General features: G+C 32.8%; 9 protein-coding genes across 9 annotated transcripts; 2 read left to right on the top strand and 7 right to left on the bottom strand.

The window, feature by feature from the left end:
* Nucleotides 1-63: 63 nt before the first annotated feature.
* PPL_04678 (DUF4460 domain-containing protein) lies at nucleotides 64-2,039 on the top strand (the record flags this gene model as incomplete). Its single annotated transcript, XM_020575577.1, has 4 exons — nucleotides 64-157; nucleotides 239-366; nucleotides 457-1,409; nucleotides 1,490-2,039. 4 exons carry the CDS (start codon nucleotides 64-66, stop codon nucleotides 2,037-2,039), a joined length of 1,725 nt encoding a protein of 574 aa, XP_020434372.1.
* Nucleotides 2,040-2,091: 52 nt separating this feature from the next.
* Nucleotides 2,092-3,831, bottom strand: PPL_04677 (putative RING finger protein; the record flags this gene model as incomplete). The annotated part of the gene is made up of 2 exons (XM_020575576.1): nucleotides 2,092-3,306; nucleotides 3,385-3,831. The coding sequence occupies 2 exons, from the start codon at nucleotides 3,829-3,831 to the stop codon at nucleotides 2,092-2,094; spliced, it is 1,662 nt and encodes a 553-aa protein (XP_020434371.1).
* A 237-nt stretch (nucleotides 3,832-4,068) lies between these two features.
* Nucleotides 4,069-5,953, bottom strand: folC (tetrahydrofolylpolyglutamate synthase; the record flags this gene model as incomplete). The annotated part of the gene is made up of 2 exons (XM_020575575.1): nucleotides 4,069-5,439; nucleotides 5,507-5,953. 2 exons carry the CDS (start codon nucleotides 5,951-5,953, stop codon nucleotides 4,069-4,071), a joined length of 1,818 nt encoding a protein of 605 aa, XP_020434370.1.
* A 606-nt stretch (nucleotides 5,954-6,559) lies between these two features.
* Nucleotides 6,560-6,790, bottom strand: PPL_04675 (uncharacterized protein; the record flags this gene model as incomplete). The annotated part of the gene is made up of 1 exon (XM_020575574.1): nucleotides 6,560-6,790. One exon carries the CDS (start codon nucleotides 6,788-6,790, stop codon nucleotides 6,560-6,562), a length of 231 nt encoding a protein of 76 aa, XP_020434369.1.
* A 1,451-nt stretch (nucleotides 6,791-8,241) lies between these two features.
* Nucleotides 8,242-14,761, bottom strand: ino80 (SNF2-related domain-containing protein; the record flags this gene model as incomplete). Its single annotated transcript, XM_020575573.1, has 4 exons — nucleotides 8,242-8,802; nucleotides 8,872-9,198; nucleotides 9,271-12,681; nucleotides 12,758-14,761. 4 exons carry the CDS (start codon nucleotides 14,759-14,761, stop codon nucleotides 8,242-8,244), a joined length of 6,303 nt encoding a protein of 2,100 aa, XP_020434368.1.
* A 710-nt stretch (nucleotides 14,762-15,471) lies between these two features.
* PPL_04673 (serine/threonine-protein kinase) lies at nucleotides 15,472-16,722 on the bottom strand (the record flags this gene model as incomplete). Its single annotated transcript, XM_020575572.1, has 4 exons — nucleotides 15,472-15,534; nucleotides 15,645-15,782; nucleotides 15,941-16,262; nucleotides 16,367-16,722. The coding sequence occupies 4 exons, from the start codon at nucleotides 16,720-16,722 to the stop codon at nucleotides 15,472-15,474; spliced, it is 879 nt and encodes a 292-aa protein (XP_020434367.1).
* A 980-nt stretch (nucleotides 16,723-17,702) lies between these two features.
* Nucleotides 17,703-19,007, bottom strand: PPL_04672 (uncharacterized protein; the record flags this gene model as incomplete). The annotated part of the gene is made up of 3 exons (XM_020575571.1): nucleotides 17,703-17,750; nucleotides 18,789-18,929; nucleotides 19,002-19,007. The coding sequence occupies 3 exons, from the start codon at nucleotides 19,005-19,007 to the stop codon at nucleotides 17,703-17,705; spliced, it is 195 nt and encodes a 64-aa protein (XP_020434366.1).
* Nucleotides 19,008-19,771: 764 nt separating this feature from the next.
* Nucleotides 19,772-20,317, top strand: PPL_04671 (uncharacterized protein; the record flags this gene model as incomplete). The annotated part of the gene is made up of 1 exon (XM_020575570.1): nucleotides 19,772-20,317. One exon carries the CDS (start codon nucleotides 19,772-19,774, stop codon nucleotides 20,315-20,317), a length of 546 nt encoding a protein of 181 aa, XP_020434365.1.
* A 309-nt stretch (nucleotides 20,318-20,626) lies between these two features.
* Nucleotides 20,627-22,330, bottom strand: gnt15 (putative glycosyltransferase; the record flags this gene model as incomplete). Its single annotated transcript, XM_020575569.1, has 6 exons — nucleotides 20,627-20,672; nucleotides 20,722-21,211; nucleotides 21,323-21,465; nucleotides 21,546-21,661; nucleotides 21,761-21,934; nucleotides 22,124-22,330. 6 exons carry the CDS (start codon nucleotides 22,328-22,330, stop codon nucleotides 20,627-20,629), a joined length of 1,176 nt encoding a protein of 391 aa, XP_020434364.1.
* Nucleotides 22,331-22,417: the final 87 nt, after the last annotated feature.

The following is a 22,417-nucleotide window of genomic DNA, read 5'->3' as shown; positions in this document are numbered from 1 at the left end:
TTTTTATAAAAGGTGATTATGATTATCTGATTCTGATTTATTTTTTCACTCATATTTTATAAAATGTTTGGTACAATATTACAATCTACAAGAATATTCAGTAATAGAAATATATCTTTTGTAAATCAACCAATCGTTCAAAATGCTTTGAGATCAGGTAGGTAAATCATTTACATTGCTTATTAATACAATCATTGTTATAAGTTTAAAATCTGAATCTAATGAACATTTAAAATAGGTGTTAGTAGATTATATTCGACTAATAATAATAATAATGGAGAAAATGTTGTCAAATTAAGAAATGTACTTAAACAATTCTATCAGTTGGTACATCCAGATACACTTGCAAACTACCCAAGTGAAAAGGTAAGTTAAACTTTTTTCAACAAACAGCTATTAGAAGTACTTCTACTTACTTATTAAATCATAATAATACAAATCTAAAAAAAACAATAGAAAGTAAATTCACATAATATGAAAATCATTATGGGTGTCATTGATCAATACAAGAAACGTCCAGTACCAGATCCAAGTACTAAACCTGTGGCTCATCCACTGACTTTCTTTATGATCGACAAGTATGCAGAGACCAGACCAAATGAATTGGCACCTTTGAAGCGTGTAGATATAGAGGTGATTGAGAACTCTCGTAATCCAAATCAAGTACCAGACCAACTGTCGAAATTGTTTGGAATGTGTCACCTCCCAACCAAATTCATCACGGAAATCGACCAAGTCGATAACTTTAAGCAACCAAAGATTAATGGTTCCATCAAAGACTACTTATTGGACAATCGTTACGCCGCCAAACAAATGTTGGTCGACTCTGAGAAACAAAAGCGTGACGTCGAGAACACTCTCAGAAAGTTGCGTCGTGAACTCGCCGTTCAACTCCAGATGAACGTCAACCCAGCGGAAACCAGCTTTTCATTCCAAGAGAATCTCAATGCACTCCAGGAGTTCACCGATGCCTACTTGGCAGTGGCAGCTGAAGTACCAGAGAAACACAGACGTCTCTTCAAATCGCTCCAATTCAACTTGAACTATGCAGAGATCAACTACACCTCCAACGAGCCAGTGGTCTATTTGGATCGTGGATCACCGGAGACTTGGGCAGGTTACTTGAGACGTTTGGATTTCAACGAAATCGAAGATCAAGTTCGTCAAGAGAAAGAAGAGAATCAGAAAAAGGTGGCATCATTCACCAAACAAAAGAAAGAATTCGATACTAACGCTAAAGAGCTAGAGAAATTGCTTAGAGTCAGAACTGTTACCTGGCAATACCACGACGATCCAAACGACGATCCAAATCACTACCTTGGTTTACACGATCAAATGGATCTCTGTCAAAGTTTTACAGGAATGCTATTAAAGAACAAATTAGCAATTCAAAAGATTATGAAACATGGGTAAGTAATATTAATAACATTTGTTAAAAGATTGATGAGAAAGCACTACTAACATTGTTAATGTTAATATCTTTTTTTAGTAATTACAAGTTCAGTAGATTAACAGTAGGTGTTGCACCAAACTTGAGAAAATCAAAGTTTTACATTGAAATGGATGGTAGTTTGAAGGTTTCAACCAGATGCAGCTTTGAAGATTTCATGGAGATTTTGATAGATCAATACGATAATGCTATTAAAGTACAAAAAGAGAGTGAGAAGATCGAACAGATGCGTGATTACGTTCAGGTCAGACTTGGTTTGAGAGAATTAACCACTCTCAACGCATTCATTTATAGTGAGGGTTATGAAAAAGTATTCAAGGCCTATCAGAAACTCTACGAGCAATCCGAGAAACTGAGGAACTTGGAATTGAACGGTCTTTCGATTATCATTGCAGATTACTATTCAATCTCTAGAACCGGTGAGATTTATATTAAACATGACTTTAGTGTCGAAGATTTCATTGCAGCCTTGTCAGCTCCAACATCAGAATTACAACAAGAACCAGAACAACAACAATTGGATTTAAATAACATTTTAATGAATGATCAACAAGCACAACAAACACAACAACAACAACCAATGAATTAAATTTAAATAAACAAATTATTATTTTTGATATATAAACAAACAATGAATGATATTATTTCTTTTTATTCTTGTTTTTACTCTTTGGAGGAGGAGCACCAACAACAAGAGAAGCATCTTTCATTTCATTGTTTTCGCTGATTGTTTTTTGTGCCTCGATAAAGAATCGTAGATCACGTAGTTCTTCCGATAGCTCTCTGATGGTTGCATCTTTCTCTTCATCTTTCTGTTTATATTTATCTTGATTATCCTTCATGGCGTTATTGATCTGTCTGAGGAATTTTGATTCTCTATCGACTTCATCGCACTTTTGTTTCAGCTTATTGCATTTGGTTTGCCACTTGGCATTCAGCTTCTCGATTTCCTCTTTGAAAATAATCGAGTGTTGTATGTTGTCTTTTTCGATTTTCAGTATTTGTTGTTCAAAGTATGCGCGTTGTTGTTCCAGTTGTGAAGTCAGCAGGAAGTTATACTCGACAGCGATCGACTCTATCTTCTCCTCCTTCAAATGTGAACCGGAACGGTTGTCAGAGTTGGAGTGGGGATTGGGGAATTCCAAGACTTTGCCATCCGATCGATTCTGTATCAGACGATGAACGTAACCATCGCCAGCATAGTCCCATACACGCTGTGTCTCCAACTCCAACGCATAGGTATGCATTGTCTCTTCGTAGTGTTGATTGGCGTGTGAGTTGACGTATCGCGAGCAACCAACATTTCCACAGATAATGCAAATCCACAGTGATTCGGTGGTTGCGCAACTCGAACAAACATTGTTTGATTCCACCTCTGGAATCTGCACGTATCGACACACCGGACAAGTATTATCGCTTCGCCACTTTGAGAGACAGTCGCAGTGGAATGTATGGTGACAGAGCACCGTAACGACGCCGGTTGCCGACGAATCCAATCGCTCCAGACACACTGGACAAGTCGGCAACTCGATCAAAGACGAAGAAGAGGTGGCTGCTGTTGGAGTGATTAAAAATCCATTCGACGGCGACTGATATTCCACCTTGGATACAAATAGCAATATACATGTTTCAGGCTCCATCGAAGTAAACTTCTTTCCACTGTACAATTGATAGAATTCATCGGATGCCGATTGATCTACAAAACTTAACAACACCATATATCGATTGGGTGATGCATCTCTAATGATCTTCATATCACAGACTGTCTCTGATGTCTGTGAGAAAAAGTGAATTAAATCTGGTATAGACATATATGATGGTACTGATTCTACACAAATTAAATTACTTCTACAACTCTAGAAAAAAAAAAAAAAAAACATTGTTAGTTATATACTTTGATACAATCTTTATAGCTAAATATCTCTATTACATACAGGTAAATTACATAATGATGATGTTTGGTTTTGTTTTGCTAAATCGGAATCAACAAACAAATGAATGATACCCTCTGTTACTTCTATTAATGGATTACCAGAAAAGAATGGTATATACTTTGAATTACTATTTATCTTTACATTATTATTATTTGTATCTATATTATTGTTATTATTGTTATTATTGTTATTATCAATGATGGTAGTCGGTATCAAAATTCTTGATTTACTGAGCGATGGTAATGGAGGCGGTGGTGAACCTCCATTGTCTTTTGAAGGTGTGGTATGAGGTGAATTTGATTTAGATGAAGATGTTGTTGTTGTTGTTGTAGTCGATGGTGGTGTAGAAGGATTCGATTGTGGTGATGAAACATCCAATCCACCAACTGTACTTCCACTTTGAAAACTATTGACATTAACTTTGAAATCGGAAGCTATATTATACATATTTTTAACTTCAACTATTAAACTATACATAATAATAAATAAATATATATAAATTATAACATTAAAACTAAAATTAAAATAGAACAACAACAATGTTCATTAGTTCAATTAATTAAATTAAATGAAAAAAAAAAAAAAAAGAAAAATCATAAAAAATTGGAATTAATTTAAATATTTTAAAATGTGAATGAATAAATATTTTATATTATATTATTATTATTATGATTGTAATAATCTTTAATCGGATGATTTTGTTAGATATTTCAATGATGATCCTACTATATATAATGATCCTGTTATGAGTACTTTGAATCTCTTGTTTGGTTGAGCTTGTGAAATTTGTTGGATGTGTTCGATGGCACACGAGGTATCATTGGTGATACTAATGTTTGTTGGGTCGACTTGACATTGTTTGGCGATGCAGTTGGTAACTGTTTGTTCCCAATCTTGTGTGTTGAATTGCTTTCCATCCGCAGAGATAATTGGTACAAATGCATAGTTGAATGATGGTGTACCATCCAATCGTATCGATTTTGAAAATGGTTCTAAAAAGAGGTTTGGATCACGACCACCCGTACTATTGTAAACTAATATATAACCTGTGTTGTTGTTGTTGTTGTTGTTGCTACCGTTGTTATTATCTTCTACAGTAGAGTTGTTTGTTGTCGATGTTGTCTTTTGACTCCACCAATGTGAGCATATCTCTGCACTCTCAGGAGTGTGAGCACCATCGAGGAAGAAATCGACGTTGGGCAAGTCGAGACTGACAAAATGCTGTGCACGACCTGGCCATCTTACCGTCGCCAATCCACGTGCGAACGACTCTGGTAGCGGGAGAAAGAGTTCCGGTCGATAGTTGTTGAGCTTGGCATCGTATTGTCGCCACTGCTGCTGATTCTCAGAGAATAGCGATTGTCGTTGGCTGTCGCTGACAGTCGGACTGTTCATCAGCCAGACAATGCAAAGTGCAATGGCAATCGATGAATTTTGTTTCTGATGCTCACCTTCCAGGGCGATTTTAGCGTTGAGCAAGTAACTCTCGTAGTTGGGTGTGACGACGAGTGGCGACGACTTAATTTGTTGCGCGTAGGACGCGACCACCTCCATGGCGTCGGCGCGCTGCTCCACGGTAAATGCCGGACACTCAGGCTTCATGATTCCCGCCTTCTCATAGGCAATCTCTGGAAGTGTATCACCGAGCACGTTCATATGGTCAAAGCCAAGCGCTGTGATTCCGGTGACTGCAGGTCGCGGGAACACGTTGGTACTGTCGGCGCGACCACCGATGCCGACCTCCAAGATCTTGCAGTCCAACTTCAACTCTTGAAAGATTCTCATGGCAACCAGTGTTATATACTTGAAAAACGGTGGGAAGATCATTCCCTGTTGCGCAGAGAATATATCCCAACACGCGAAAACATGCTTGGCAAACAACTCCTTCGAAACCATCTCGCCATTGATCTTGATTCTCTCACGTGGACTAATAAGATGTGGTGATGTAAACATTCCAGTGGTGAATCCACTGTTTCTTATGATCGATTCCACCATTGAACATGTTGAACCCTTACCCTTTGTACCTGCAACATGTATAACTGTTCTATCATCTAACTATAATATCAATAATAATTAATAAACATTGAAACATTCAATCAACTCGATATTCTAACCAACATACATTTATATTTACAAGTTGACAAAGTTCAGTCATTTCATCCATCAAAAGATGAGTGGTATCTATTTTGTTTACTTTTCGTGTTTGTGACCATGATTGTATGGTACTGACATTCGATTGCAATGAATAGAGTGCATTTAGAGAATCTTCATAGTCTCTTTTTGTTGGTTGATACATTGCTTGAATTCCCGGTGATCCAATCATTCTGCTCTTTGTCTCTTGGATATTGTTAATTTTACTTTTATTATTGTTATTGTTATTGCTACTACTATTATTATTATTATTATTATTTATATAACTGATATTATTACTACTACTACTAAAACTATTATATAAAAACAAACAATTTTTTTTTACGATTGTTGGAGTAGAAATAGAGTTTGTAAAACAAGTGTGATTTTTAAGTTTGATACTTTTAATTATATGATTACGTGTTTTTAATAATAACATTATAAAAATGTTACAATTACCACTTCAATTTCACTTGTTATAACATATATAGATAAATTTGTTCACAAATTTATTAATTAATTTGATTCGTTCTTTAGGTAATGCAGGGGTATTTACATTGATCAAAAATTATTTTTTTAAAATATTTGTAAAAATAAAACGGGTTCGATTGTTTCCAACGTCGAAGATTATAATATCCTATTTAATGTTGAAAATGTATAGTAGTATATCAATAGTTTATTATCATTATTTTTTTTTTAATGGAGAATATATTGATTGATTAACTTTTATTAAATACTAGTCAAATGAAGATTATTAAGAATGTATAAAATTTATTCCAACTCATATGCTTATCTTGGAGTAGGTAATTTTAAAATGGCTGACAAAAATAAAGGTATTTTTAGAGGACAGAAAAAAGAAATATGTATATGATGGATAGAAAAGAAAAACAAATAAGATATGTAATTTCCAAAACAACACATATACATAATTATAAACTTATATCCTTTTTGATGAAGATGAATAAAAATAATTTATTTATTTGTTTTGTTTTTTTTTTGTTTTGTTTTGTTTTGTTTTGTTTAAATACAATTATTAGTTATATATTTAACATTGTACTTTGTATGGAGCGAAATAAAATCCATAATTACAACCTGCATAATTGATTTTGATACAATTGTCATCGTAACAAGAGAATACAGTTGGAACGTTGTTGTTACAATAGTATTTGGAGGTACTTGTGGAATATCCGTTGGTGAAGTATTCGGTGTAAGTTGGTCCGACGCAGAGTTTCTCGCTTGTGTACGAATAGACGAATTGGAGGGCATCGTTTGGCATGTTGTTGGTTTTCAGTCAGAGAGTCGAGTTGAAGGTTGGACCGTAAAAGAAATTGAAAGTTGAGATTTCATCCCAGGTGAAAGTGAAATTTTCAATCAAGGTAGTGCAGTCATCTAAGAGCTGTAACATTGTTACAGAGTTGGAGTTGGGATCTTCTTGGTGGAATAAAATATTGATACCGTTCATATCCAAACAGGTATCCATTGGAAAAGTGTATCCAACTCCATAGGGAGTGTCGGTGTTTGTTGTATCATTGGATCCGTAGGGAGTGATATAAATATAGGATAATGTTGTTTGGGTTGATAAACCAACCAAAAAAGCTAATCCAATAATTACTAAAATAATATTATTTATTCTGTTCATTGATTTTTGTTTTTTTTTCTAAAGGTAAACAATTTATTTATTATTTATAGAAATTTAACAAAGAAAAAGGATAAGAAAGTTAAACTTAAATATGTTTGAAAATCCTGATATTTTGGATAGGATCTTTTGAAACTGGTTACCAAAGAATAAAATAGAAAATTTTTGGAATAGTCTTTGGTATATGAGCGGTGTTTTAACATTTATTTTTACAAAACCGAGTTTTCATTCTATATTTAAAATCAACTTTTTATCATATTTCTTAGATAACCAGTATCATTGAAGTCAATTTAGTAAATTCAAAGTTTAGAAAAACGATTACTTTTCATTTAAGAATAAACTTGGAAAAAAAGTGATCATTATTCCGGTATAAAAAATCTATTAAAATATCTTATCAAAAATAGCAAATGGTACTCAAGATCTTATGAAAAAAAATGTTTTGATTGATTTTATAGTAATTTCATGAGGAGAAAAAAAATTGGATGATTCCATATTAAATCAATTAAATTATAACTCTAAAAATTTAACTTAAGGAATTTGTACTATTCACAAACAAATGATAGATATTCTCAATGTTTTTTGTTTTTGAAACTCGATATGACGAATAATATGTTACAAATTTTTAACTAATGACTTTGTTTTTTGTATTCTTTCCTCCTCTTGTTGCTTCTTTATTTATTTACTAGATAAAAAATAACCTAAATTGTTTAAAATAAATTTTTGACATAATAAATTATTTGTATGTTACATGTTAAAAGACCTCTATTTGTAAATTGAGATCTATAATTTGTGTGAGAAGGCTACATGCTATGGAGATATTTCGTTAACGTGATGTTCTAGACGACTCATTTGGCCGCATAGCAAAAATGAAACCAATGAAACCACAGAATGTGAATTTTGTTAAAATTGTTCAAGATTGTCTATTACATATTCAAATAAATTAATCAAACAACATTTATTTAGTATATATTCATTTATTTAATACATAATTGACCCATCCATATAAATATTTAACAAGAATTCTACAAAAATAATGTTGGCTCCATTTAATTTTATTTATTATGTTATCCAATTATTAAAATTGGTGAGGATTATGATTGGGTTGTATTTGATGGAGGAGTACTAGTAGCAGCAGCAGCCGATTTCTTTCTGGGTGCTTTTGGTTTAGAAGGATCGGCTGGTGCTTTTTTACTTCTTGATTTCGTTGGTTTGCTCGGTGCTTCTGGTTTTACTTCGGTTTGATTAACACCTGCTTCACCGTTGTTGTTGGTTGTTGTTGTGTTAGTAGTATCATTTACATTGGTGGTGGGGGTGGTGTTGGAAGTTGTCTCGGATGTCGGTGTATTTGAATCACTTGTCTTTCTCTTGGTGCCTGGCTTGGGACCTTTCTTTTTCGGAGCTTCCTTTGGTTTCGGTTCCTTTGGTGCTCTACCTTTGGATGCAGGTTTGAGCGAAGGGATATCACTAGGAGAGAATGGTTTACTGACTTGCTCAGGTTCATCCAATGGCTTGGTTCTTCGCTTTCCAGTGAGCGGATCGATTTCTCTACGAAGTTTCTCCTCGACTTCATCGTCATCCAACAAGAATGACATTACCTCTGTTGGTCTCATTTCATTCTCAAACTTACCACCAGCAATTACAATTGATTGAATCTATAATAATTGATTTTTTGTTGAAATTAATATTTGTAATTGATATCAAAAGATTGTGAATTAACTTACTTGATGTTTCTGTTTGGCTCTCTTTATAACTTTCTCTTCGACAGTTCCTTTGGTGATTAATCTGTAAACGGTTACAGGCTTCAATTGACCCAAACGATGGCATCTATCCATAGCCTGCTCGTCCATAGTTGGATTCCAGTCACTGTCAAAGAAGATTACGGTATCGGCAGAGGTCAAATTAATACCGATACCACATGCTCTTGTACTCAATAGGAAAACGAATATAGAAGGATCCGTTTGGAAATCATCTACAAGATCTCTTCTATCCTCAAGCTTTGAAGAACCATCCAATCTTAAATATTTGTATTTTCTGAAAATAACAAAATCCTTTTTAAAAATAATAATTAGTAAACGTTTGATTCTTTGTGATTTCCAAAGTCCAACTAATTCACTACTTACTTCTAATATATTTATCATTTTTGTCATTTGACAATAAATTAAAACTCTATGACCTTCTTTCTTGAGTTGCTTCAACAGTTTATCAAGAACTTGAAGTTTACCACTGTCATTGAGTGACTTGGAGAATGATGGTACCCAAATCGATGAGGAACCAAAGATGTTATTGAGTCCACCAAACAAACCACCTTGATTTCTAAAGGAATCCAATACTTGGCTTGTCGACTGGATCTGCGAAACAACGTTGGATGGGTGCTGAGTTTGTTGTACAGAGCTATCGGGTACGCAGCTGAATCCAAACAACATTGATTTGGTCTGATCTGGTACTCTCAGAGTATCGGATTGTTTGAGACGGAATGAGCGGTCCGGACACTCTATTTCGATGGGTGCCGCAATCGCCTTTGGGAAAAGACGGTAGATCGATTGGATAATGGCGCGGCTCTGATAGCATCGGTCGTTGGGACTGAGTATCAATTCCTGGACACCGGATCTTCTGGCAACGGCAGGTGTGAATCTGCCAGAGAACGATGGCTCCAACAACATACATTTCAAGTGTAGCGATAGGTTATCTTTCTCCTTGAAGGTATCATATACATATTCAAAGAGTGGGAATTCTGACTGTTGCTGCGATTGATGTTGAATGTACATATCGACGAGTGACGACGATCCATGTTGTTGAGACAATTCACCAGGTGACAAATTAATAAATCTACTGAATGAATACAGAGAGTCGTTGCTGTTGTTGTTGTCGGATTTCAATGAACGATTGATAATGTCAGCTGTGAATATCGATAGTTTCGATCGGAGCAATTGACTACGACCGGAATCGGATCCATAGCTGTCAAGAAGCAGTGGTGTTCCCTCTCGGAACAATTGCTTTGGTAGATAGTAGGTGATAGGATTGTGATTGGCAACACTGAGTACTTTGGCAAACTGTGGAGTATGCTCACTGTAGACTGGCATCAAGTCGGGCTGTGCCTTTTGGAATTGGTAGGGTGAGCGACACTCACTACGCTCAAAGAGTTCTGGGTGATTGCAAACCTTACGGAATTGCATGACCAAATTCATTAGGTGTTTCATTCCACTCTCTGAGAAAGTGTTGTCGAGCAACTCAGAGATGGTGATCTTGGAACGCACACCTTGATACAACTTCTTCTGGCGAACGGTGAGCGAACACGAAACTTCAATCTCTTTCTTGGGAGGCATTTCATTCTCGACGTCTTTCTTGATACGACGCAACATGAACGGTTTGAGAATGAGATGCAGCCGATTCAGCTGGTGTTCGTCCAGTCCGCCCTGAGTGAGCGCGTGGTTCTCAATGTCCTTGGAGAACCACTCGGCAAACTCCTCGTGAGAGTCAAACAGAGTTGGCATAATGAAATGAAGAAGTGCCCACAGCTCTGCCATGCTATTTTGAATGGGTGTTCCAGTTAGGAGTAGACGATTTCTACAGTTGAAGGACATCAGTGTTTTCCAACGGTTGGACGACGACGACTTGATGGCATGCGCTTCATCCAACACCATATATTGCCAACGTATACGATGAAAGTATTTCTCATCGAGCACCATAACATTGTAGCTGGTCACCAACACATGGAATGGCGAGTTTTGACTGTATAGCTTCTTTGGATTCCAGTACTTACGAATGGTCTGTCGCTGCTTCTGGTTTCCCCAGTAGGGAAGCACCTTGAAATTTGGCACAAACTTGTTGAACTCGTTCTTCCAGTTGTGGAGAGTCGACTTGGGTGTGACAATTAAGAAAGGTCCCCAAATGTTCTTCTCCTCTGCGAGATGAGCAAGTACAGCAATCGATTGAATTGTCTTTCCAAGACCCATTTCATCGGCCAAGATTCCATTGATACCCTGATCGTACAAATTGACAATCCAACTCATACCTTTCAATTGGTATGGTTTGAGTTCTGCATTCAAGATAGTCGGTTGTTTCAATGAATGTATATCGGCAACTGCCTGAACATTGATAGAAGATGACATGTCGACATCACCAAGAGTTGGAGATGCTGTTGTTGTTGTTGCAGTTGGTTCCAACTCTGATTCCAATTTCAACTTCTCAATATCCTGGTCAAATGTTTGTGTTTTTTGTAACTGTTGTTCAATTGCCATCTTTGATATCTTCAATGCTTCTTCCTTCAGTCTTGTCTCTTCAAGTCTATCCTCCTCATTCATATCGTCGTCGGAATCATCATAGTCAGAGTCGTCAGAATCATCTTTGTTCAGATCGGAAATAGCTTTGCCCATTGTTGGAACGGACGATCCACTGCTGTCGAGTTTCTTGCTCATGAAATGACTGTATAGCTCGGTTTGAGTGATAAGGAAATTAAGCTTTCTCTGTTGTCGCTTTGCTTCACGCGCTTCTTCGTCTCGCTTGCGTTGCAGTGCCTCTTCCTTCTCGGCACGCTTCTTTGCTTCACGCTCGTCCTTTTCATATTTCTTCCAGTAGCTAGCCATCTCCTTGACCAACTTTTTCGAACGCAGCTGAATATCCTTCACAGATTTCTGTGGTCGCGATGCATAGCGCTTCTTAATCTCGATCTTCATCAGACTCGCCAAACTCTTGCAGTTGGCAATTCCATTCGTATGATTGGCAACATACTTCTTTTGAGCAGGAATTAAATCCTTCTTGATGAGAGCGGCCCACTTGCCATCAAAGCCTGGCTCCAGTTGCTTGATATATCCAAACTTACAACCAAGAGACTCTGCTTTCTTTCTCTTGATCTCCTCGTCAATCAGTCTCTGCTTCTCCTTCTCTATCTCGCGTTCTCTCTCACGCTCTCTTTCCCTTTCCCTTTCTCTCTCTTTTTCTCTTTCTCTTTCCCTTTCCCTTTCTCTTTCTTTTTCTCTTTCTCTTTCACGATCTCTTTCTTTTGTCTCTCTATCTCTTTCTCCTCTATCTCTACTCTCTTTTTCCCTACTACTAGTTCCACTTTCTTTAGTATCTCTAACATCTCTACTGCTACTACTACCACTACTCTCTTTCTCATTTGTCTTTCTAGATTTCTTCTTTCTCCTTTTCTCATTCTCTAAAAACTCTTCGAATTCATCATCATAGAGATCCTTTTCATTGATGACAGGATTGAAGTTGCTGCTGCTACCGCTGGATTCCTTCTTTGTCTTCTTTGACTTGGTCGACGATGATGATGAAGATTGAAGAGAAGCGGCAAGACCAGAGCTTGAACCAGTTAGTATAGAGGTAGACGATGTCGATGATCTCAAAGTATCCATTATCATCTTTTCCTTGTCTTTGGAGCTGTAGTTGCCATCAAACTTTCTTCTCTTTTGTCGCTTCTTTGTATCACTCTCCATCTCCTTGTCAATCTTTGACATCAGTTTCTTTTTCAACTTTTCTTTCTCCTCACCCTCTGAATCAATATATTTATCCATATCCTTGAAATACTCCTAAAACAATCAATCAAACAAACATTTGAATTAATAAAGATACTTTAAATAATAATGAACTATACCAAAAACATACTTCTGAAATTGCTTTTCTTTTGGTTGATTTCTCTTTTGCATATGTCTTTAACATCTTTTGATAATCACTATTAGAAATCTCTGTATCTGAATCTTGAAATGGTATATTATTGTTGTTGTTGTTGTTATTGTTACTATATTCATTGATTTGTGATAAAGAACTATTGTTATTGTTATTATTATTATTATTGTTACTACTGTTATACTTTCTAATACTACTAGAACTACTACTATTACTATTACTATTACTACTATTATTAGTTGTAGTAGAAGTATTACTAATTTGTTCATTCGAATATAACATCGATGATGATAATGGTAAAGATTTTGAATATGAAGAGGAAGATGATGATGATGATGATGATGTTGTTGCTGATGTATTTTGATTGGATGATGATACTTTATAAGTACCACTATTATTTAATGATAAAGGTGGTATTATTGTTTGTGAACTGTTGGTTAGAGAGAGATGATGGGTATCGTTATCATCATGCTCACTCAATAAGTCGAGTATTTCTTGTTTATGTTTCTTGGAGACACGTTTCTTTGCATTGGTGAAAGCCGTTGATTTAAGAGATGGCGATGACCTTGGTGAAGACGTCGATACTCCTGTTGTCGATTTCCTCAGAGCTGAACCAACGCCACTACTACTACTGGTGCTGGTAGCACTGTTTGTTCCACTAAAAACATTCATAACCGACGCTGAAGAGGATATTGCCGATGTCAATGATGAATTTGAGAAATTACTATATGGATTTTGTTGCTGTTGTTGTTGCTGCCTATGTTTTATTTGTTGTTGTTGCTGTTGTTCATATTCATATTGCTGTTGTTGTTGCTGTTGTTTTTGTTGATGTTTGTTGTTATTCTGTTGTTGTTGTTGTTGTTGTTGCTGCTGATAAAGCTGTTTCTGAGATTGCATATAGTGTCTATCATTTTGTTGTTCATATTGTGGTTGTTCCGGTTTGAAAATAGATGAATAGTAGTTGGCTAATGGCTGTGGTTGTGATCTACTGCTTTTACTACTACTACTTTGACTGTTACCACCGGACAAACTGTTGTCCAAACTCTGAAATGTTGGTATAGAATCGGAACTATTCAATATATTCATTAATGATGCATTCTTTAATGGTTGTTGTGTTTGTCGTTCTGGTGATCGAGATATATTATATTGTTGTTTCGAAGAATAACTGCTACTACTGTTACTACTACTACTATTTGTATTACTAAATCTATTGTATGATGATATACTTTGATGATGTGATTGTTGATGTTGTGTTTGTCGTACTGGTGATTTTGATCTTGATCTAGATCTCGATCTTTGTTGTTGGTGGTGATGTTGTTGATGTCCGGATGCGGTACTACTGGTGATATAATCAGTGTTTCTATTGTAACCCATAATTGTGGATTTAGGATGTGCAGCTGACAAAGTAGAGGTTGTAGTGGGACTGTATAACGATGGAATGCTATTGGATGAAGTTCTACTGTAGGAGGTGTATGATGATGATGACTGTGGTGGTGGTGATCTCGAAGGTGATCTATATGGCGATGGCGAAGAATACTCGTAGTCATCACCTCTATTATTATATTCTCTCAACTTGATACTAGATGATCCATTTGAATAGGAATTACTATTACTACTACCACTACTTCTTTGATGTTGTGGTGGTTGTTGTTGTTGTTGGCGATGACGATCACCATTATTACTACTACTACTGGTTGTAGTACTACTACGATGTTGTTGTTGTTGTTGATTTTGTTGTTGATTCCGACTATATTGATCTTCACCGATTGGCTTCATTTGATAGGATGACTTTGCAATGGAACCGGAATGAATCGATCTTGCATGTGTAAAAGGTGAAGGAACTTTCAGTGGGTTGAACAATACTTCTTCGTCCTCTCTGTAATCTTCAAACTCCTCATCATCGTCATTATCATGCTCACTGTAAATCGGAGGTTGATAATGACTTGTCCGATTTCCTCTATTTGAATCCTGTCCAAAATTCATAACTAACAAACAAATATTATTATCTCTATCTAACTATATCTAATATCTATTATCTATATCTATATTAATTATATCTACTATAATATCTTTATATATATATATTATAACAATATGATAAAAATATATATTTTTTAAATATTTAAAGAATAATAAAAAAAAAAATTGTATATATAATATATATTGAAATTAAAAAAAAATCAAATTTAATAAATAATCTTTGAACTGACTGTTTTAATAACTATTTTATTACTCTTGCTTGCTTGCGGATTTTGAAATCAAATTTTAATTAAAATTAAAACCAAATCGGATTATATCAAAATTAAAAATGAAAAAAAATAAACAAAAAATAAAACAAAAATAAACAAAAAAAAAAAAAAGGTTTAATTCATTTAATCTATTGAAATCAAATATTTATTTTGAATTCATGTCATTAAATTTTTAGGGGTTTTTCATCAAAATCAACTTTATTTTTTTTGGCATTATTTCTTCTCAAAAACTCCAAATAAAAAAAAAAAAAAATGTGTGTAATTTTACGACAATTATATAAGATAAATTGTTGATTGTTTGTTTGATTTTAGTTATTTGATGGTTTGATTTTATTTTTTTTGGTGGTTTACTATATTTATCAATTTGGCTGGCTGCCTTGGTTACCAATATTTTTTGTTTTGTTTTGTTTTTTTTTTTTTTGGTTCCAATCCAGTTAGTCTTATTTATTTTTTAGCAGCATAAAAATCTTGTGGTTTGATTTTCTTTACACCACTTACACCGGTTCCCTGTACAGAAATAATAATAATAATAAAGAATAAAAATAAAAAAAAGGTTAATAAGACAAGAACAACATTATCACTATCATCATCATTATTAATATGATAATAATATTTACATTGACCCATGGATGAGCTAAACATTGTTCAATTGTATATCGTCTCTCTGGAATCTTCTCGATGAGATGTGAAACCAAATCTTTGGCCTCATCTGAAACTTCGAATCCCTCTGGCCATCCATAATCAACATTTCTAATCTTTTCATATAAAATAGCATTGTTTCTATCCCAGAACGGGAAGCAACCTGTTAATCTATAATTTTCAATCAATCAATTGTTGATAAGTGAATGCTTTGAGCAAATGAATATTATTATTACTGTTGTGACAACAAAACTTACAATACATATGTAATTACACCGACACTCCATAAATCACAAGCTTTATCATACGGTTTACACTCTAGGACTTCGGGAGCGACGTACTCTGGCGAACCACAACAGGTCTCCAGACGATCGCCCTCACCGAAAATCTTTGATAAACCAAAGTCTGCCACTCTGATGTCGTCACCCTCTTTGCCAGAGCAAAGAAGGTTCTGAGGTTTCAGATCTCTATGGGCGATACCATTCTCATGTAAATGTCCAACCGCCGACACAATCTGTTTGATAATCTTTGCTGCATCCTGTTCTGAATATTCTCCTCTCTGTACAATCTTTTCGAATAATTCTCCACCAGTTACTCTAAATTAAAATTGATAATAATAATAATAATGATCATTATTGTTAAAACACACACAAACATCCATATAATTAATCATTATCTCATTATAACAATTGATACATACAACTCTAATACTAAATGTAATTGTTTCTTTGTTTCGTATACTTCATATAATTTCAAGATATTTGGATGATCACCAAGTTTCTTCATGATCTCTATTTCTCGCATGAGTAGTTTGTTTTTGATGAATTTTGTGTTGATTGATTTGATTGCTACTTTTTCACCGGTGACTTGGTGTGTTGCCATACGCACCACTGAGAATGCACCACGACCAATCTCATCACCCAATACGTATGGACATCCAGTCATATCGAGCTCACTATCGCTCTCATCATCCGAATATATATCCATTTCATCATCTGACTCATGTTCTTTGGTATTATTATTATTATTATTATTATTATGATGATCTGTATCCATTTTCCTATATCTCTAATTGTTTTGTTGTTTGAAAAAAAAAATAACTAAAAAAAAAAAAAAAATTAACTTTTAAAGTTAAAATAAAAATACTCTTTTAAATATATATATATATTGGATTATGTATAAATATTCGTGCTTCACAAAATAAAAAATGTTGATGATAATGATTTTGTTTGACTTCTTCTTCTTCTTCTTCTTCTGATTGTCTATATATGTATATATGTATGTACTATTGATGATATTTTCGAAAAAATATATTATATAATTATTTTGTTGTTTTATTTTTATTACAGATTAAAATTTAAATATGTTTTATTTTGTTTTGTTTTGTTTTATTTTATTTTATCTATTATTGATAATTATTAATTAATTTTACAATGTAAGTGATGTGTATGTATGTTTATATCAAAAATGATTGATTACTAAGGGAGAGACAAATAAGTAAGAAAAGTAGTAAAGTAGAGTAGAGTTGAGTAAAGTAAAGTAGTAAAGGTAGACGAAAAGAGGAAATATGAAGAAATTGGAAAAAAGAAGAAAGGAAGTGAGCAAAGCGAAGATGGTTGTTGATGAAGAGAAGTGATGATGATGATACTGGTTGGTGAGCTTATGTATACTAGAATTTAAATGATATAATTAATTGAAATTAAAAAAAAGTTTTTTTTTTTTTTTTTTTACAGACAAATAATTATGAGAGGTTTTTTTTTTTGTTTTCTTAAAGATTGATTTTTTATTTTCCACTCCAAATTGGGTGGTTGACACTCACACAAAAATAAACAAAATTTTTTTAATCAAATTTATTACTATTACAACAAGAGTGGAGTGTTTATTTGTTATGTGATTAATTTAAACTTACATATAATTTATTTATTTTTATTTTTTAATATATTAATATGATTATTGATTGTTAATATTATTATTACTACTACTATTTACAAAATGATAATATTGATTATAATATATATTCTATTTGAACTTTGGTATTAGAAACAATCTATCAGTACTACAACACAACTATTACTATTATTAATCTGAAAAATATAAAAATGCAATGCTGTTTGTTTTAATTATTCTGTTTAGTCTATAAATTTTTTTTTTCTTTGTCTTGAAATTAACCAATGCCGGTTGGTGTCTTTTTTTTTGTTTTTTTGTTTTATTTTTGTTTTTAGCACAAAATTTAGTTTTTTGTTTTGTTTTGTCTTGTTTTGATTTGATTTGATTTAACTCTTTTACAATAAATAAATAAATTAATTGATATATTAATATATATTGAATGAATTCAATGTTGTGAAAAAATATAATTATTTTTTTTTTTTTTAGATAAATTTAATATTGATTTTTGTTTAAATTTTTTTTTTTTTTTTAATCAGTTGATAAGTTTATTGATTGATTGTTTAGAATCTCAGCACCAATTGGGAAGAACACCCATTTTTAGATTTTTCATATTTTTGGTTTTTGTTTTGTTTTCAATGTTTTTGCAAACTCCTTTTTTTTATTCGATTTTTATTTTTACCCAAATTCGAGAAGTTTTTTGATCTAAAACAAAGATATGAGAGATTGTTGTGATGTTTGACTCCTTTGAGTTGATTGATGAGAATAAATTGTTATGATCACAAATTGATACCACTTATACCAAATAGATCGAGCTTAAAATCTATTTTTTTTTTCTATCGATGCGATGCGATACGATTCGATGAGATGAACGAAAACTCCACATATCTAACTCTGAGAGGAGTTTAGATCTTGGTACAATATTAAACAAGATCTACTTTTCAGAATCAATCAACCAATCTATCTATCTATCTATCAATTCATTAATCTTTATTCAATGATGTTGTATTATTTATCATTCTACAAAAATAGTTTAATGTGAAAAATGTGAAGTTGCATCGATCAGTGGTCCCCATTATCATATTTATGATAACAAAAACTAAAGTATGATAGTCAAACAATTCAGAGAAAAAATTAAAGATAGATCTATTGTGTTTTTCTTATTGTTATTTACAAATATGTACAGTGTTGGTTTGATTTATTTATTTCTTGATTGTCAGAGTGGAGAATCGAGATACTAAATCAGGTTGAGAATCATTGGTCATGGCGGTATGGTCTGGTCTTGGAGTCAATGGAGCTGTTTGAATACAACTACTTCTTGGTGGCCCACCTGTATGATTTACAATATGAAGGTCTAATGCAAACCTTACTTTCTTTTCCTAAATAAAAGTAAAAAAAAAAAGAGTATTAATATTGTCCAATCTTTTATTTTCTTTTCTTAAACAACTTACTATCATTTTATTATGTTTAAGAAAACCAAAGTTTCCTATTGCTATATATTTACAAAGTTTCTATTAAATAATATAAAATGTCTAAATAATAAATTAACCATTCAATTTAAATGGATAGTGAAATTGAAATTGAATTATTGACAACGGATTTTATTGATCCATGTGGAGAGAGAGAATTATATAATAAATAAATAAATAAATAAAAGCAATAAAAAAAAAAAACAATACTATATTATTATTTGTTCAAATCATATGTGTTTAGCTTTGAAAGAGTGAATCGTATAATGTGAAAGATTTTTTATAAATGTCTAGTGAAAAAAGTTTATTGATATTTATTTTATATTATTGTATTATTATGTTTTTCATTGTGTATTAGTATGACAGATTATAAATTGTGTTGTTTATTTTTTAGGTAACATGATGAGGGGGAAAAATAAAATTAAAAAAATAATTAAAAATAGTTTTTCAAATCAACACACTAGTTTAATAAATTAAAATAGTGGTTGAAATATATGTGTGTGTGTTTTTTTTTTGATTGTGATTAAAAGTGTGTTGAGTTGTTTATGCTTTTTTTTTTTTTTTTGTTTAATTTGCACCAGCAAATTAGTCAATAAATTCAAAACCAATACAAAATGACACATGGAATTTTAAATTAAATTAAAATGTTTAATTTTAATGTTGATTGATTTGCTCATTTTCTTAAAAAAACATATATTTTTTTATAATATTTCATAATTGTAATAAATTAAAAGAAAAGTAAAAATAAAACAATGGAAATCAATTATAATTTATTATCACCTCCATCTCTACAATTAAATAATACAAATGAACGTAGAACATCTTCAATAAATAATAGTGTGGTTGGTCCAATTAGATCACATCAAAACAATCATATCAATAATCACAACAATAGAAATTCCTATTTATATTTATCCTCATATATTCCATATGGAATGATAAATTCTGGGCTTATTGCAACTAGTCCATCGTCATCATCCTCCTCCTCCTCCTCTTTGGGAATCAAAAAATATAGTTCGCTGAGATCCACTAGCGGCCAATCTAGTGAAGTGACAACTCCAGAGATGTGTTCACAGAAATACAATGATCTCTTCAGTGTTGTGCATTGTAGAACTGAGGAATTCGAAAGAATCAAAACATCTCTGAGTAGCATGGCTATCAAGATCAAAAGCAATGACCTCTGGCAAGATGACATCGATGATGACAATCTCATTTCATTGGCTTCAATGTATTGCAAAGGAAAATGGAAAACCATTGGAAAATCACTATTGAAAAACAAAAGATATAATAGAGGATAAAAAAAAAAAACAAAAACAAAAACAAAACAAAAAACAAGAACAAGAAATAATACATAATATAACAATTTGATAAGAAAGAAACAATATCTAATCTATGAAATTCCTGTACATATCTACTACTACTTTTAAAAATTTCACAAACATAATAAAATTATTATTATTATTATTTATTATTATATTATAATATACTTTTTTGACTTGACAATAATTTATCCATTAAATTATTTTTATGGAAAGAATGAGATGAATTTGATCAAATACAAAGTTGTATTAAAAAAAAAAAAAAAAACAAAAAAAGTTGAGATTAAGTTAAACTAAACCATCACCAAAAAACCGATAACAAATATTTACATCGCTATATAATTATATTATTATTATTATTATTAATCATTGGCAATAATTACCAATGTTCTCGTGTATAACATTTTTCTTTGGTTGGTTCATTAAATAATATTTCCTCTGGATTGTAACCATTGATTTTCTTTGTTTCCGGTAATATTTCACAAACAATCTTTAATGAGTCCCACTTCGTTAATTGATGAATAGATAAAGTTAATAAGAATGTAATCGATTGATTGTTTGCTATTGAAGAACATACCATTTGTTCATCATATGAATCGGTTCCTTCCCATACTTGTTTTGGATGATTCATGTGTACGATCCAACATTCCGGTAGTACAACAAACTTGAATCCCTTGACAGCCATTCCAAATACCTGTGAGTTCTTGTCGAAACCGTATCCCTTGAGTCGCTCATCGAATGGTTCGGCATCGATCTTTCTGTACACCAAATAGGGTTCGTAGACCCATTGATATTTCGCTTCGTATGTATCCTTCTCTTTGTACCATCTTGTGTAGTTTGATGGTGTATGACATTTTGGACAAACATTCAAATCTAATAATAGTATAATATCAAACTGCAGTGTAAATAATTCGTTTTGTTTCTTTTTCTTTCTCTTTCTACAATGTATTGTATGTTTCTGTTTCATTATTTCAAAAAACTTACTTGTTGGTACGATTGTCTTCTTTTTGATTTCTTTGAGTAAATCGAGTTTATCATCGGGTATTTTGAATCTATCGAGTGAACTTGCAAACGATGGAATAACAAACGCTGTCAATTCATCTCTTGGTACTTTATATGTATGTTGACTATGTTTGAAAGTATGTATGTATGTATTAGCTAAATAATCTAATCTATCGAAATCGAAACTCTAGAGTTTGTTACATACACTATATTCTTATAAAGTGAAATGGGTGGAATGAAATCTGCATCCATCAACAATACCCAATCTGTTTCTGCATGCTTTATAGATAGATTTCTAAGTGTATTAATTGGATATCTTGTCTATAAATAGATAGTATAGATAAGTATAGTTATGTATTAACAAATAGATCTATATTTGAATTGATAACATGTTATAAGTTGTAATGTATATAAACATACATTATTTGCATATAGTAGATGAATGTCAACGAATTGTGTTACAGAGTAACTACCTCTGATGAGATTAGCAATCGCTTCAATCTCTGTATCGTTCTGAATGTAGACCGCTGCTGAGATGGGTGCACGCCATTTGTCTGCCATCCAAGCAAGTCTCTCCAATCTATCGACTGAAACCTGTGTAACTATAGTAACATCATATATCTCTGTCTACAAAGGTCACACATAAAACAACCACAAAATAAATAGGTTTGTTAGTTTAGTTTAGTTTCTTGATAATCAACAAAAACATTGTTAAAATGTTTACAATTTTAACTCAAAAACATCAACAATAACAAAACAACAACAACAACAACAACAACATACATCTTGACGATTATAATAATAAGGTTCAGTTCTAAAAGTTGCACCTAAACCGAAACCGAGTTTTCTTCCTCTACTAGAACCCTTGGCTCCATCCAAGTTCGATATGATCATATAGAATGACATACAAATGATCAGTAGACCAATGATGACATTTCGTGTCTTCATAGAAGCTACATTCCTCGGTAGTCTAATCCTATTCATAACCATTTCTTCTTTCTAGTACTCCAAAATGATAATAAATGAATTTGTAATAATGATTTATAATTTTATTTATTTTTGTATGAATTTTTTGAA

The sequence above is a fragment of the Heterostelium album genome (assembly GCF_000004825.1).
Source record: "Heterostelium album PN500 unplaced genomic scaffold PPL_scaffold4, whole genome shotgun sequence".
Classification (NCBI taxonomy): Eukaryota; Evosea; class Eumycetozoa; order Acytosteliales; family Acytosteliaceae; genus Heterostelium; species Heterostelium album.
This window is presented reverse-complemented; position numbering and strand designations above follow the sequence as displayed.